The sequence below is a fragment of the Diceros bicornis genome, chromosome X (genome assembly GCF_020826845.1).
Source record: "Diceros bicornis minor isolate mBicDic1 chromosome X, mDicBic1.mat.cur, whole genome shotgun sequence".
NCBI lineage: Eukaryota > Metazoa > Chordata > Mammalia > Perissodactyla > Rhinocerotidae > Diceros > Diceros bicornis.
Window position 1 is genome coordinate 31168881 of NC_080781.1, and position 17433 is coordinate 31186313.

General features: G+C 36.4%; 1 protein-coding gene across 1 annotated transcript in view; it reads left to right on the top strand.

Annotated features, from left to right (window-relative positions):
- The window catches only part of CFAP47 (cilia and flagella associated protein 47), a 533305-nt gene that overhangs the window by 145301 nt on the left and 370571 nt on the right, over positions 1 to 17433 (top strand). Inside the window, exons 25-26 of the mRNA XM_058535621.1 lie at positions 2233 to 2428; positions 14146 to 14355. Of these exons, the coding sequence (XP_058391604.1) occupies positions 2233 to 2428; positions 14146 to 14355 (406 nt within the window). The remainder of the gene's footprint in view (positions 1 to 2232; positions 2429 to 14145; positions 14356 to 17433) is intronic.

Here is a 17433-nt window from a genome sequence, read left to right on the forward strand (position 1 = left end):
CTAGGAGGTTAAGCCTCACCACCACGACTACTTCAGGTGGCCCAGCCCCCTCGCCCTCTGGTGGGACAGTCTCTCTGGTGAATTATATCCCAAAGCTCCCTGTGGGATCAGGTTGAATCTGGATTCTAAAACCACAACTTGTCATAGCTTCTTTCTCTGCCCTATTCTGCTTCCCCCTTTATCTACAGGTTCCTCCTGAGAGCACTCCCTCTGTAAATCTACAGAGGACGCTACAATCTAAATGAAATACCCATGGCTAATGTTATCAGAAGAAAAGGCAGGATAAGAACCTATTATAGCTTTTAAGCTTTTCAGACAGTTCATTGAGCTATGTGTTCTCAGTAATATTCTATTAGCACTATGTTGCGTTAACTCCATGTCCTGCCCCGTCTGTTATCATGCATTGTATAATCACTTCAGTTTTATGTGTGAGAAACACTACATAGGATACTGTGATTAGTAGATTTAAAAAATGTTTCATCTTTTATTGCTTCTGTTTAGAACTCTGAAAATATATAGAAAACATCAAATATTCTCCATATTCTGAAGCTTAGTTTGTAAAAATAATTAGGTTTCATTATATGTTTCTGTGTATTTCTATGTTTTTCTTCTCAGTTTCTGCTGTGTCTGGTCCTGAAAGAAATAGCATAAAAGCTAGTCCAGCTAAAGCCACCATCTGTATTTCTGTACAGAGCTTCTCCTTTATGTCCCTATCAATATTTATATCCAGATGAAATGGACTTCACAGTCTAGAAGGAAATAAGAAACATTTCCATTTGACTTTTCCTTCAGTATGGGGCTGTGCCTAAGCAGTCAAATCTATGGGTTCCTTCCTTAGGATCTCAACCTAACTCTTAAAAAAATTAAACATGCCTGTAACACCTTTATGTAATTTACATCTCAGATGAGAGATAAGGCACACCTGAGCTTTGAAAAATGTGTTATTGAATCCCCAGTAGTGTTAGGTTACACAAGGAACCACCTACTCCATGACCCCAGAAATAATCTCAAAGCAGCCCATTCAAAAATTCAGTAAGTCTTAAAACCTTGCCTAACTGAAATTAATTAACTTGATTTTCTTCTTCCCCAAAATAATTTAACAATATCCGATTCAGTAAATGAAACCATCGTTTTTCTCTGTAAATTCTGTTATAACTCATTTTATCAGCTCGAGGTACAGATATGGTCTCTCATATTTTGACATAGTCTTTCCAGTACTCATCTATCATTATTAGTAAGAAGTCCCTATTGCCTTCCCTTTCCAAGCAACCATTTTCCAAGGATTCCAGACTATTTGAACAAGTAAAGGGCTTATTTGAACAAGTAACGGCATCCAGTACAGAGAGAACTAGTGGGTCTGATCAGTTCAATGAGTTCATTGCTTTTGTGTATGGTTCACAATGTCACTTTTGAAGATGGCCTGTGTCATCCAGAACATTCTCATCCTTTGCTTTGGTGATACCCTTGATGGCCATGATCCCTGCCAGGCCACTCTGGTGTCCTGTTTTTGAATTCTAAGATATTACCTTGAATTCATACTCACCAGATCACATTTTTCTCCCTTTGAGGCACTAAGTTTGGGGATTTGGGTCTAAAAGGGTGTTAGCAACTTGCTGGGATGGAACCTGTTGTCCAGGAGTAGCCTGCAGCCTCCTATACTGAGCCCTTTTCTCCAACACAAACTGCCTTTCCTTATAGTGAGTTGCCACATGGGCATTTCCTGTCTTTTCCTACCAGGTGAAATTGGTCGGTGAACCCTGACAGCCTTTTATAAACTTAAAAATTTGGGAGAAAGCACATACCTTTCCTCTCAGCACATCCATTTCTCAACAGTCCCCTAAGATCCTTATGGCAGTTATCTGACCTCATCTTCATACTGCGTGTACTAAAGGGATGGGCAGCTCCTGTAAAGGAACAGAAAACAATCAAAAAAAGAAGTCCTGTTGCACTGTTTCCCCAAGGTATATATATTTTCCCATAATAATGAAAATTTACTTTAAGGAGACTTGCTCTATTGCTAGACACGGTGCACTTTAAAATATTTTTATCTCAATGACACCTCATTACGTGTCTTAAGTTTCTTGGCAGGATAAATCCAGTTTCTGCGTATTCTATTCTATTCCATTGAGCTGTAACTTCAGAGTACATTTTAGTGTTTAGTAAGGTTTAAACTATGTAAATGATATTTTTGTGTGTGAATTAATCTAAGGTGCTTAATTTTTTTTTCATTAGATCGTCCTAGAAAATACACAGCTAATATTCCTATACGTTTAAATGATAATCCAGTTTGCTATCGAATATTATCTCTGGTTGGAGAGGTAAAATCACCCAAGTTATTGTTCGACCCTCCATTCATATTTTTCACTCCTGTTCCTTTGGATGTAACAACTGTGATGGATATCAACATTTTACCTCAAAACTATTTCAGGTAAATGCTTAATGTGAATTTACCACATTTTTTTAATGTGCTTTTTTGTTTGTGTCTGTGCTACATGAGTCATGAGCAATGTCTGACTTGTTTCTGTAGTTGGAATGAACTATTAAAATATTTAACTGTAAATTTAAATTAAAAAAATTTTAAAGCCCACTTAGTTATCTCAAAATGAAGTCATTTAATTTTCTTATAAAAATTTTGGTATATCTCCCTTCATGATATAAGAAGCAAGCTTAAAAACTCAGTGTTTTAGTTTTCTATTGCTATGTGACAAATTACCAGAAACTCAATGCCTTAAAACATGAATTTGTTATCTCACAGTTTCTTTGGGTCAGGAGTATGGGTCAGTTTACCTGTGTCCACTGCTCATGGTCTCATTCGGCAGAAATCAAGGTGTGGGCTATAGCAGCAGTCTCCTCTGAGGCTCCTCTTCCAGCTCTCTGGTTGTTGGCAGAATTAATCCAGGTAGTTGTAGGACTAAGACGTCATTTTCTTGCTGGCTGTTGGCTGGGACCACTCTCAGCTCTTAAAGGCCATCCTCAAGACCTAGCCATGTGGTTCCTCCTCACAACAAGGCACTCTACTCATTCAAAGCTAGAAGTAGACCATCTCTCTGATTTCTCTGTCTCTGACTTCTAAACCTTCTATTAAGATCTCACCTGATTAAATCTGATCCTCCTATGATAATCTCCCTTTTGCTTTACACAAATTCTATTGACTACGGACCTTAATTACATATAGAAAGTCCCTTTACCGTTACCATATAACAAGACTTAATCAACAAGGGGATATCTCATCATATTTACAGGTCCTGAAACCCAAGGGGTAGGAATTATACAGAATTTGTACACCAAGGGGCAAGACTCTTGGGGGCCATCTCAGAATTCTGCCTATCACATGCACACACTGTAGTGGAATGCAATCTGTTTTCTTTTTGTTTTTTAAATTATAAACAGCCCCAACCCTAATACTATATTGGCCTACATGTATATTAAGAGCCCGCACACTACAAAGCAAGTAGATCTTGTATGTGTGTGTGTATATAAATATATTTAATTGCTGGGCTTCTGAGAAATGTGGGAGGTCTCTCAAGGGCTCAAATCAAACCAAACCAAAACAATACATACTTATAAGCTGAAAGCAGAGTAGGAGTGGTGAGCTGTAATAACATGCCAAACGCAGGCTTATTCTTAAATCTTGGGACAACTTCAAGGTAGGAAAACTTAATCTCAGATTTCTGGATTAATCCAGGGACACTGGAACAGGCTAAAATAGTTCTTTGTGAGTAAGTCCTTGTACCTTTTAGCACAAGCAAGCAAATCTTCTCTAGGTCAGTGGTTCTTAAACTTTAGTGTATATCAGAATCACCTGAAGGACTTTTTAAACCAGAGTTGTTGGGTCCCATCCCCAGAATTTATGATTCCAGAAGCCTGGAATGGGATGTAATAATTTGTATTTCTAATAAGTTTCCAGATGATACTGATGTTGCTGATCCATGGACCACACTTTGTGAACCTGTACTCTAAATAAAGCCATCCTCAGTTTTGCCCCATATTTCCATTTCTGCAGATTGCTATCAACTAGACGTGAGCACAGTATCAAGCATCACAAAACTCAGAAGGAGGGAAGACACTATAACTTAGAGTCAGCACAAACAACCATCTTGAGATTGACTCATAAGTAATTCAGATATTGAAATGATCAGACACAGAATATAAATAATTTATTAAAAAAATAAAAGATGGCATTGCAAAAAATTAGTAATTAACATGGAATTATACAATATAGATTTAAAGTGAACCAAATATAACTTTTAGAAAATTTAAAATAAAGTGTGTAGGGTAAAATTTTAAGGGCATCCACTAAACCTAAGGTTATATATAACTACACAAACAGTATAGAAACAAATGAAACCTCAGTTAACTTTGTAAGAGAGAAACAGAGAAACACTTTAAAAAGCAAGAGAAAACTAAAACCAGAATGGTGGCAAAAGCTCTATAGATAGTTGAAGTAATGCAACAAATGTAAATAAATTACTCACTAGTTAAAAGACAGCGAATGTTAAAGAAAATAAGAAAAAACATCCAACTACCTTTTAAAAGAAGTATATATGAAACATAAGGACAAAGAAAGATTGAAGTAAAGCAGGGTTTCTCTACTTTAGAACTGTTGACATTTTGGGAAGGTTAATTCTTTTCTTGTTGGAGGCTATCCTGTACATTGTAGGAAGTTTAGCAGCCTCCCTGGCCTCTACCCAATAGTATCCTCCCCTCACCGCAGGTATAGCAGAAAAAAAAAGTCTCCACGCATTGCTGCATGTCTTCTGGGGAGCAAAACCACTCCCAGTTGAGAAGCACCAAAGTGGAATTATGGGAAAAGATACACCAGCATAACCAAAAGAGTGCTGGATAGCAGTATTAATTTCACGTGCGATAACCTTTAAGTGGTGAAACATGTTTTTCATATAGAAAAGTCATTAAATAAATATAAAAGATGCAGCTCACCTGGAAATTTATGAGAATTCTAAAATTATATGCACTATTAAAATAGTCTTAAACTATATAACCCCCAAATTAAAATAACAGGCAAAAATCGACTAGTCCTTCATCACTGTAGGATATTTCAACACATATCTCAATTATTGATGAGTCCAGAAGACAAAAACATTTGTATAAATAAAGAAGCTTTTAATAAGATATTTAAAAAGCTTCATTAATTTAGTTTTATCATCATTTAATATTAAAAATACTAAAAATAGTATTAAAATAGTATTATAAAATACTGTACCCTCTAATTAGAGAGTATACATATTTCTCAATCATACATGGGATATTTACAAAAACTGAATGTATCATTTTATAGTTCAAGTTTAACAAATTTTAGAGTTGATATCATCTAGACTGTGTTCTCTGATGATAATTATAATACATTAAAAATCAATACAGAAAGTATTAACAAGATCTCCCATACATTTGGAAATGTTTAAAAAAAAACCTGTATAGAGAGTCAAAGAAGATATCATATTGAATTTTACAAATAAATAATAATAAAAATACTATATATCAAAACATGAAAACAACAGCATTCATTGAGAATCATAAGGGTATAATACAATCAAATGTTATATTTCTGAGGTGTCTGTTGTAACCTCTCCTCTTTCATTTCTGATTTTACTTATTTGTGCCTTCTCTCTTTTTTTCTTGGTGAGTCTAGCTAAAGGTTTGTCAATTTTGTTGATCTTTTCAAAGAACCAGCTCTTGGTTTTATTAATTTTTTCTATTTTTTTTTGGTCTCTATTTCATTTATTTCTGCTCTGATTTTTATTATTTCCCTTCTTCTACTGATTTTGGGCTTTGTTTGTTCTTCTTTTTCCAGTTCCTTTAGGTGCATTGTTAGATTGTTTATTTGAGATTGATCTTGTTTGTTGAGATAGGCCTGTATTGCTATAAACTTCGCTCTTAAACCGCTTTTGCTGTATCCCATAAATTCTGGCATGTCGTATTTTCATTTTCATTTGTCTCCAGGTATTTTTTTATTTCTTCTTTGATTTCTTCGTTAACCCAGTCGTTGTTCAGTAGCATTTTGTTGAATCTCCATGTATTTGTGGCTTTTCTGATTTTCTTCCTATAGTTGATTTCTAGTTTCATACCGTTGTGGTCAGAAAAGATGGTTGGTATTATTTCAATCTTCTTAAATTTATGGAGACTTGTTTTGTGGCCTAATATGTGATCAATCCTGGAGAATGTTCCATGTGCATTTGAAAAGAACGTGTATTCTTCGGTTTTTGGATGGAATGCTCTGTATATATCTACTAGGTCCATCTGTTCTAGTGTGTCGTTTAAGGCCCAGGTTTGCTTATTGATCTTCTGTTTGGATGATCTATCCGTTGGTGTAAGTGGAGTGTTAAAGTCCCCTACTATTATTGTGTTACTGTCTATTTCTGTTTTCATGTCTGTTAATAATTGCTTTATATATTTAGGTGCACCTACATTGGGTGCGTAGATATTTACAAGTCTTATATCCTCTTGTTGGCTTGTTCCCTTGATCATTATGTAATGCCCTTCTTTGTCTCTTTTTACAGTTTTTGTTTTAAAGTCTATTTTGTCTGATAGGAGTACTGCTACCCCAGCTTTCTTTTCATTGCCATTGGCATGGAGTATCTTTTTCGGTCCCTTCACTTTCAGGTTGTGAGTGTCTTTAGGTCTGAAGTGTGTCTCTTGTATGCAGCATATATATGGGTCTTGTTTTTTTATCCAGTCAGCTACCCTATGCCTTTTAATTGGAGCATTTAGTCCATTGACGTTTAAAGTAGTTATTGATAAGTATGTACTTACTGCCATTTTTTAACTTTTTTTTTTTCTCAGTGTTTTAGTAGTCCTTCTCTGTTCTTTTCTTCTTCTATACAGAATTGATGGTCTCTTTAGTTTGACCTCTGTCTGAAAGCTGTACTCTTTAACTCCCCCCCTCCCTCCTTTTATGTTTTTGATATCATATCTAACCTCTTTTTTGTGCATTTGTATCCATTACGTTCTTATAATGGAAATAGATAATTTTTCCTATTTGTGGTCTTCTCTTTTCCCCTTAAATCAGTCCCTTTAACATTTCTTGTAGCACTGGTTTCTTGGTGACAAACTCCTTTAATTTTTGCTTGTCTGGGAAAATTTTGATCTCTCCTTCCGTTTTGAATGATAACCTTGCTGGGTAGAGTATTCTTGGCTGTAAGTTTTTTCCTTTTAGCACTTTAAATATATCATGCCATTCTCTTCTAGCCTGTAAGGTTTCTGCTGAGAAGTCAGCTGATAGCCTTATGGGGTTTCCTTTGTATGTAACTTGACATTCTCTTGCGGCTTTTAGGATTCTCTCTTTATCTTTAATTCTGGACATTTTGATTATGATGTGTCTTGGTGTGGGCCTCTTTGGGTTTATCTTGTTTGGGGCTCTCTGTGCTTCCTGTACCTGGATGTCTGTTTCCTTCCTTAGGTTAGGGAAGTTTTCATTTATTATTTCTTGAAATAGATTCTCTGCCCCCTTGTCTCGCTCTTCTCCTTCCGGGACACCTATAACACGGATGTTAGTGCACTTGATGTTGTCCCAGATGTCCCTTAGACTGTCCTCACTCTTTTTAATTCTTTTCTCTTTTACCTGTTCACCTTGGGTAATTTCTTCTAGTCTTTCGTCCAGCTCACAGATCCGTTCTTCTGTATCCTCTACTCTGCTTTTGAGTCCCTCTAATGAATTTTTCATTTCCAGTATTGTATTCGTCATTTCTGATTGGTTCTTTTTTATATCTTCCATTTCTTTGTTGACATTCTCACTGAGTTCATCTATTCTTCTCCCCAGATCAGTGAGCATCCTTAACACTCTTAGTTTGAACTCTCTGTCAGGTAGGTTGCTCATTTCTGTTTAACTTAGTTCCTTTTCTGGGGTTTTGTCCTGTTCCCTTACTTGGAATGTATTCTTTTGCCTCCTCATTTTGCCTCTTTCCCTGTGCTTGTGTCTACGTATTAGGTAGGTCAGCTACGTCTCCTGCTCTTGGCTAGGTGACCTTATGTAAGTGATGCCTTAGGAGGCTTCCAGTGTGCTTCCCTCAGTTCTCAATGTTCCAGGGGTGACCCCTATGTGGGCTATGTGTGTCCTTCTGTTGTGGCCTGTTTGCTCTCCCTGTAGATGCCCAGGGAGGCCGAGTTATGCTCCTGGCCAGCTGTTGTAATGCTCAGCTGCTTGCAGTTGTTGTGGGCCCTTCAGTCTCTTTATCAGGTGTGGGGAGCCCCAGCACAGGTGGCTGCAAGTTCTAATACCACATTTGTGTTGCAGTATTTCTTTTAAGTGAGTATGCCCCCAGCATGGCAGGTTGTTAGGCTCAGGGCCTTACAATTGCTGTAAGCCTCTAGCCTATTAGGTCTCTTGTCAGCTCTCTGAGGATTGCAGCTGGGTGGGGCTGGCCTCAGGCATGGGAGCACCCAATTGTTTCAGGCTTTGGAAGGTGGGGCAAACCTCCTATGTGGGTCTTTGAGAAGCACAAGTCTTCTGCAGCTGACAAGCCCTGCCGCCCCCAGGTCCACACACACAGTCAACACAGTCCTGCCCCGTGTGAGTGCCCCGACCTCCCCAAGCAGACCCAGTCTCTCCACGGCGGGAGCCCCACACACTCCGCCACCGCCCCACACTCTCCACCTGCTTCTTGTGCACACCCTGCCCCTCTCAAGTCGGCTCAGTTGCCAGGCTGCAGAGAATCTAGTCACCAATCTATGCAGGCCCACAAGTTGCCTGAGGGCTTGTTGTTGTGTGGGGCCAGTCTCTAGGGTGGGCTGCCTGCCCTGGCTGAGCTGGATTAAATCGGTGCTCTACCGGGTGGGGCAGACCCTGGGCTAGCAGGCCTCAGGGAGAACTCCAATGGCATCTGTGTCAGCATGCTCACACCAGGCCACAACAATGGCCCCGCCAATGTCCCAGTTCCTGGAGAGGTCTCACCCCTCACCGAGATGCACTCAGGGCCTATTAGGTGAGTCTCTTTTCACCAAAGCACTGTGCACCTTTCTTTCTGGTGATTTTAGGATGCTTTCTGAAACGGGTGAGTTTACGTGCGGGCCCTTTAAGAGCCGGTTTTAGTTTCTTTGTGAACCGGGTTTTCTGGGGGTACTCCCCAGTGTTTTAGTAGCAGGCAAAGTCAGATATTATGCCGCTGGTCTCGATTGTGCTGGGTCCACAAAATACCCACAGTGGGGGCGCTTCCTGGCGGCCGTGAAGCTGGCGGCTTGTGAAGGCGGCGTTTTTCCTCTCCAGAAGGGAGCCTCTGCCTCTTCTACCTCAGTTAGGATTGTCCGTTGTTGCAGGAGTTCCTCTCATCCAGTTTTCAGTTCTGTCTCAGGGGTAATTTTTCCACGAGTAGTTGTAAATTGGCTGTGTCCACGGGAGGAGGTGAGTTCCGAGTGTGCCTACGCCGCCATCTTGACTCTGCCTCTCCTCAAATGTTATAAACAGTGTTTGAGTGTTAGAATTGAAGACTAAACTTGAAACAGGTACTGTGGCTTCTATTGCTTTCTTTAGGCAAACAGTTAGGCCTGCATCTTTGTTAACTGCATCTGTTATATTAAATAAACAGCAATATCCCCATGGCTAAGCAATAAATTAATAAGCATGGAATGCAACAAAAATGGTACTTAGATGGAAATATATATTCTTAAATGCTGGTATTAGATAAAAAATGATTGGAAGTTTCAAGTATTCAATTTAATAGATAAGAATAAGAATAATATATTAAACCCAAGGAATATAGAAGGGAAGATAAAATGAAAAAGCATAGAAATTAAAGGTATAGAAAACAAATATATGGAAGATAGGCTCACTGAAACCAGAAGATCGTTGTTTGAAAAACTAAAACAATGGTGGGCCGGCCTCGTGGCATAGCGGTTAAGTTCGAGCACTCTGTTTCCGTGGCCTGGGCTTTGCAGGTTTGGATTCCGGGTGTGGACCTATGCACCGCTTATCAAGCCATGCTGTGGTGGCGTCCCATATAAAGTAGAGGAGGATGGGCATGGAAGTTAGCCCAGGGCCAATCTTCCTCAGCAAAAAATAGGAGGATTGGCAATGGATGTTAGCTCAAGGCTAATCTTCCTCAAACAAACAAACAAAAAAAACTAACACAATGGACACTAATACAGTGAAGTTGATGTGGAAACAAAAGAGAGAAGACACAACTAAATAATATTAGGAATAATGGAACATAACTATATATCCGGTGGAGGAAAATGACATAAAATACTATGAAGAACTGTATTCTGATATATTTGAAAACTTAAATGAAATGGGAAATTTGTCGAAAATATATAATTAACTAAACCATACTGGGAGTAAATAGAAAGTCTTTGAATCAGTACATAACGTCTTCTCATGGGGAAAACACCATCCTCTGATGTTTTTACAAGCAAGTTTTCCTAAACTTTCAAGAAACTGATATATCAAACCTTGTACAGATTATTCCAGAGAATAGAATGAGAGAATGTGCCCTAATTTATTTTATGAAGTCAGATTTTTTTATTATAAAATCAGATAATGACGGTATGAGAAAGGTAAATTATAAGCCACTCTTTCTTATGAATATAGATGCAATAATCCTTAATGAATTAAATGATATATATATGTTATTACTAATATAACAACATGTAATATAACACAATATAATATAATATAAATGTATTAATAGATCATGACCAATCTGGGTATATCCCAGTATTGCAAAGTTTGCCTAATTTTAGAAAATCTAAAATGTCTTTCCATTTCATCTGCCACATTTACAAATTAAAGAGAATAATGGTATGACTGATCATTTCCATGGATGCAGAAAAAAAGCATTTGATAAAATTCCAAAACCATTCATGATAAAAGAGATAGTCTTTAAGTTGTTAAAGTTTCCTATTATAAACGTAGAGAAGACATTATAATGGATACTGGACCATAAATGAATTCTCTTTAAATAAAAAAGAAAAGGCAAGGATGCCTTTCTCACTTCCTCTCTAACACATTTTACTGAAGAACGCTGTCTATGAGGGAATTAAGAGGAATAAAATATGTAAGGATAGGAAAATAAGCTACAAAACTGTCATTATCTATAGATTAGATGATTTTCCATATAGGTCATTAAAAGAATCTTGGGCAAATTTTAAAAGCTATGAAGATCATTTAGCAAGATAGAGAAATATAAGACCAGTATTTAAAATTCAATAGCGTTTCAGTTACAACATTTAGAACATGCAACTCTAAAATCACTATTTATAAAAACATTCAAAATTAATAGTAATAGGAAGAAACCAAAACAAAAGATGTGGAAGAACTGTATGGAACTGTATGGAGAAAATTATAAAACTTAAGTCAAAGGACTCATAAATAAATGAAGATTTACACCATATTTGTGAATTGAAGTATTCAATATTTAAAAAGACAGTTCTCCACAAATCAATTTACATATTCCGTGCAACTTAAATAAAAATTCAAATAAAATTTTTCATAGAGATTAATCTAAATTTTGTATGAGAGAATCAAGGGTCAAGAATAGCCAAGCCACCCCTGAAGAAGAATATGATGAGAAGGGCTTGCCTTACCAAATATGAAGACTAAACCAATGTGATAGTGGTTCAGCAATAGATAAAATGCCCAAAGGAATAGAATATAGAGACTTGAAAAAGGTCCACACGTGCGTCAATACTGAATATATGACAAAAGTGGTGTTGTAGATCTTTGGAGAAAAGAGGTTACTATTCAATAAATGGTGATGGAACAATTGATTATCTGTATGGAATATTCCAAACTGGATTTCTGTCTCACATAACACGCAAAAATCCATTACAAATGGATTAAGGTCTTAAATGTGAAATGGAAAATGTAAAACAAATTCTAGAAAACAATTTTAATGTCTGTGGGTAGAGCAAGATTTCTTAAATGAGACTTAAAATCATGCTAACAATAAAATAAATGATTGATAAAAATTAGTCAGAAAAATATCAAATAACTCAATAGAAATGTTGATAAAAAGTTTCAATAGGTATTTCATGGAAGAGGATTCATAAATGGAAAATGAACTTCTGAAAACATATGAGTAACCTTTCTGTAAACTTGGAAATGAACATCAGGGACTACAATAAGATAGTATTTTGCCTGTGCTAACTAGGGAAACATTAAGAAGTCAGGTAACTAGTTATGGTGTCAATGAATAGGACCACACTGGGTAATACTATGCAAAGTGTAACATCTACATATTTCACAGCCCAACAATTCTACTTCACAGTATATAGAAGAAAAACTCTTGCACATGTGTTCTACAAGGTATGTTTGAAATTATTCATAGTAGTAGTATTCAGAATAGCAAAATCTGGGAACTACACTAATATCCTGTGACAGGGATAAATAATTTGCAATATATGTGTTCATGAATATTCTATAGCTGTGAAATGGATGAACTTCAGCTAATGAGACAACTGTTTTAGGAGTCTTAGAAACAAAATATTGAGATAAAATTAAAAAAAAAAAACAAGTCAAGGAAGACTACATATATTGATATCCTTTTATAAAACAGCAAAAAAGGAAAGCCAAACATTTTTATTTAGAAATATACACTTATCTATAGATATAAAGAGTAACTAGTTGATATGTTAAAATTATATAAATTGGGAAAATTTGTGTACCAATGTGAATTGCCTATAAGCTTATTATCATTAACTTCTAGATCTTGTAGCCACCTCAGAGCTGCTCTAGTTCAATCCCTTATTTTACAGTTAAGCATTCTAAGATCAGGGAAAACAAGTTCCAAGTGTGATGTAGTGGTTGAAAATAAATGAAAATTATCCAAGTTGAAGATCATAGAACGACCTTTAGTTTCTAACGTTTGGTCTGCAAGATGTGATGAGTGCTTAGTTATGCCATGGAGCTTGCTTTAAATGTCATTTTGTGAGAGTGTAGTTCTTCAATATTAACTTGACAACTTGGGGATTCACGGTTCTTTCAAGACTCTATCTTATAAATAGTAGACACTAACCTCTGATACTTAAACAGTAAATAAAAGTGGCTTGAATTATATTGTGCTAGAAAGTATTTTTTTATCAAGAAACATTGTCTAATATATGAATTAATCTTTTAATGTTTCAACTTTTGAGTTAATGTATAAAGCCATCAATTTAATAACGATCTCAAGTCAAAAGTCGAGTCTTGGAAAATATGGTATAATGAAATGAACGTGCAAAAGGGACTGTAGAGATGATGTGACCTAGTCTCCTCATTATATGTACAATAAAATCAACAGCATTAATGACTTATCCAATGACATTTAGCTAATTAGAAACAAAATTAGATTCATAGCTAATTTATAAATTAGTTTTTCATATTTTATCCAATGGACCATATTGGTTTAACTAATTCAAGTTGAGATCTTTCTTTGCTTTTTCTAGTTAATTAGCTGAATAATTTTCATTCTAATTAAATACTAGGGAAATATGATTCCCATTTTATAATGCTTCTTATTTGCTATAGAAGCCTATGTATATAATAAAGTAAAGTAGTATGGTTAAATATATATTGACCACTAAAAGTTATCAAGTATTAATTAGATTTAAAAGTGAATACTACATACTACATTATTAAAAATCATAAACATTTTAGATTCGCTAAATAAATTATAGATATATAATGAAATATGCGAACATTAAGTGGAATTTTTTAGTAGTAATGATTGAAAAAATATTCACGATATATGTATTAAAGTGATTAATAGTATCCAAATTAAAAAAAAAGTTATATGTGTCTTATGCATCTGTTACTGTTATTTAGTCTACATGCGATAAAGCTTTAGCTATTAAGGTAGTAATTTTTGGTAAATTTTTGTCAGCATATATTTAAAAAGAATACTATTTATATCATAGCTGTGGTTAAAAATACATTGTATTAAATCAGGTGTTTTAACCCTCTTTTCATCCTTAGAGGATAAAAGAAACTTTTGATCATCTTATGTGGTTCTTGGTTAAATTAGTATATTATCAATCTTACTTATATTGTGACCAATAATAAGAGATGATACAAAAATATCTTTAATAATTGGACATATTATGATAAATATTTGTTGTTTTAATATTTCTAATGATTCAAAAAACAAAAGAAAACATGTTTAAATCCAATTACTTGCACATATTTTGAGCTAAATTTTTTTTTTTTTTAATTTTAAACAGAGATTCAACTTTAAATATCCAGATTCCCACAGCAAGGCTTCTTGATGGTGATAAGATTCACCCTCTTTCTGTGACATTTCCAAAAGGCACAGTCATCACAGGCTCTCCAAATGGGATTAATGCTGAGCTCCCCTGCCAACTCAGCTTCAAATCATCTAAACCTGTGTCATTTTTCACCAATGTTCTTTTCTGTGATAACAGAGATAACTGGTAAGATATTTAAATGTAAATTCTTTTGTATCTGACAGCGAAGAATAACAGGTTATATTCTACACTACTATAAAATGTTAAAAGGAGAGACATCTAAAATAATGACTTTGGACATAAAGACTTTTTTTAAAGTTCCAAATGCAATGTTGCTCCCATGAGAAACAGCATAATAGTGGTTACCAGCATATCCTCTGGAGCTAGGCTGCCTGAGTTTGAATCCTGGCTCTGTTAACTTTGGTGACGTTATTTAATCTTCTGAGCCTCTCAGTTGTCTCATTTATGAAATGGGGATAACAGCAGAACCTATCTCATCTGTAATCATGAGAAATTCATTGAGTTAATCATTACTGAGTACTTGGCCGGGAACTGGCACAAAGGAAATGCTAAATAAGTATTAAATGAAGATGAGAAACATCAGCATAACAAGTTTCCAAACAATATCATTTTGTTAGATGTTGCTTTAACAGGCTCAGAGAAATTCAAATACACCTTGGTGAAACCATGTTTCTGGATTTCTTACCTTGTGGGACCAGAAATTCCACTTCTACATTATACCCTGTGATGATTTGATGCACCAAATGACAAGAGGCTAATGTGTAGAGCAATAAAGTTTATTGAAAATGTTTATAGTGAGAAGTAGCATTAGAGGGACTTGTGCACTAAAGATTAGTGTCAGTGTATGTGCTCAATGTTACAATTTATTAACTTTTAGTGGGGTCATAACTATATAGTATATTCATAGTCAAAGGATTGACTTATGGGTCAGGAATTAGAAGGGAGAGAGACAGGTGGTACTAGAATGTTGCATCCAAGGCAAAGTGTGGCTGTATTCAGGACACAGTGCACGGAGTTCTCCTGAACTCCAGCTTCCATGTCTCTTTCTCACATACATTGATAGATAAAATCATCTAAGTTATACCTCCCAGACTCCCATTTTTCTCTTTCAATGCTAACAGTCCATCTTTCATTGACATTTAAAAAAAAATTTTTTTAATGCCTTTGCTTTAGGCTCCTATAAAGTACTGAAGTCTGTGCCCCTGCCCTGGGAGACATTCTGTCTTTTTGTACATTACTGACCTTGTTCATAAAAGTTTAACTTTACTTCACTCTAGTCCACAAATTCACATTTTGCCCAAAGCACTACGTAAGGTGTACCTTGAGCCCACCGATAAAAATCGTGAATAACATATCCATGAATGTCTTAAAGCTAATGAAGACTCAGACCACGTTAACAGGGTGAGGAAGGAAATAGTTTCACTAAATACTGTGCTGACTAGATTGTTTCTGGGACAAGGGTACCATTGCCTCTAAGAGGGGCATGAACAGACTTCACTACGCCAGTGTGTTGACGTCTGGTCAGCAAACAGGATGATAAAGAGACCTGAAAACAGTCTCTAGAAGGAGGAGGGTGTTATATTTGATGATTTTCTTTTCTTTTTGTTATTGTCTGTTTCCTTTCAGCCTTGAGACTTGTTTGCTCTTACCTGGATTTCCCTAGTCTTCTTACCTTACCTTCCACTAAACTCCATTTCAACCCTCAGCATGTTTGGGGTAAAGTAGAGCTTTTGGAACTAATTTAGAAACTTTGAAAATCATAAATGGGCCACAAAAGGCTTTTCCATGCATCCGGATGAACAAGAATCGAGCATTCCCTGGAACCTTAATCCTGGCAAATCCTTTCACTGATGCGTAGTTAACTCCTGTCTAGTTTCCCATAGTGCATATGATCAGACCTTCCTTCTCTTCTCAACTCTCCAAAGCTGTCTTTGCCTTTCTTTCTCTAGGCTTTCCACCTTTGGTCTCATTGAGATAAATGAAGTCTTCCAGCAAGAAATTCCTCAAGAGCTTCCCTTTCTCCTCAGAATTTCTCTTTGGAATAAATTTGACTCTTTTATTGCTTTTCACACATTAATTTATATTTATTGTAGGTCGTCCTTGTGTTCTCTGCCCAACCTTTTGGGTAAGCAAAGATGAATTAGAAAGGGGCCCTTCCTTGATGGAGGGCAGTGTAGTATGGAAGGTAGACTTGAAACAAGTTTTTTTGATATACTCTTTGGTGCCAATAGAGGTAGATAGAAAATGCAACACAGAAGGTAGACTTGAAACAAGTTTTTTTGATATACTCTTTGGTGCCAATAGAGGTAGATAGAAAATGCAACACAGAATGAGGAAGTGATAATGTCCTGGGGTGGTGGGGGAATCATCCCTAAATGGCTGCATAGGCTTTTGAGTAAAAGCTCAAAGGACAAATTACACACGCCAGTGTTTGTCCTAAGTTGAAGCCTTTTTTTGCATCCGCCTTGTCCAGGTTGACGTGCATGGGTTCAATAAAAAATAAAACACTCATTCCTTCATGCTTTGCTTTCTTCTACTTATGTAAGACCATTTCATACTGTGGCTCCCCTTTGGGACTAACATGCTTGGCTTTTTATTTTGTTTCCTTCTTTAGACTTTGTCACATTTGGATTGGCTCAGCTGGCCCAAGACCTATAAATTATAGCCACTATTATTCCTGCTAACATGTCTGCTGCCACTGATAATGGTCTCCTCCACACTCATGTGCCCTCAGCTCAGAGGTTGCACATGCTGCTTGCCTTTTCCCCAAATTCCCCAAAAATCTGGGGGTGGAGGTTGTATATATCTATGGGAGGGATGGCCATATGGGCAAAGAGTATTACAAGCAGTAAAAAAAATACACTAGGTATGGAAGCTAAAGCAGCTTCATGTTTTGAGTATATTTTTGGTGTTTTTGGTTTGATGGATACTGGCAAGGCAGAACTGAGAGATGAAGCTGAAAGGGCAGCAGGAGCAGATTATGAGAGTCTTGCACGCTCTGCTTTGGTATCCATGAGTGAGACATAGGAAGAAAACCAAGACTGATTATGGAAGTCAAAGCTTGAATAACTACAGGAAGCATGAGGTCAACAGCTGTTAACGCAGATCAGGTCCTAGGTCATATGCTAGATATCATGGAATCCACACAACAGCCTTGGAGGTGGATATTAAATTTTAGGTCTTCATCTCTGTTTTACAGAAGATGTATCTAAGGCCCATAGTGTGATATAACTTATCCAAGCT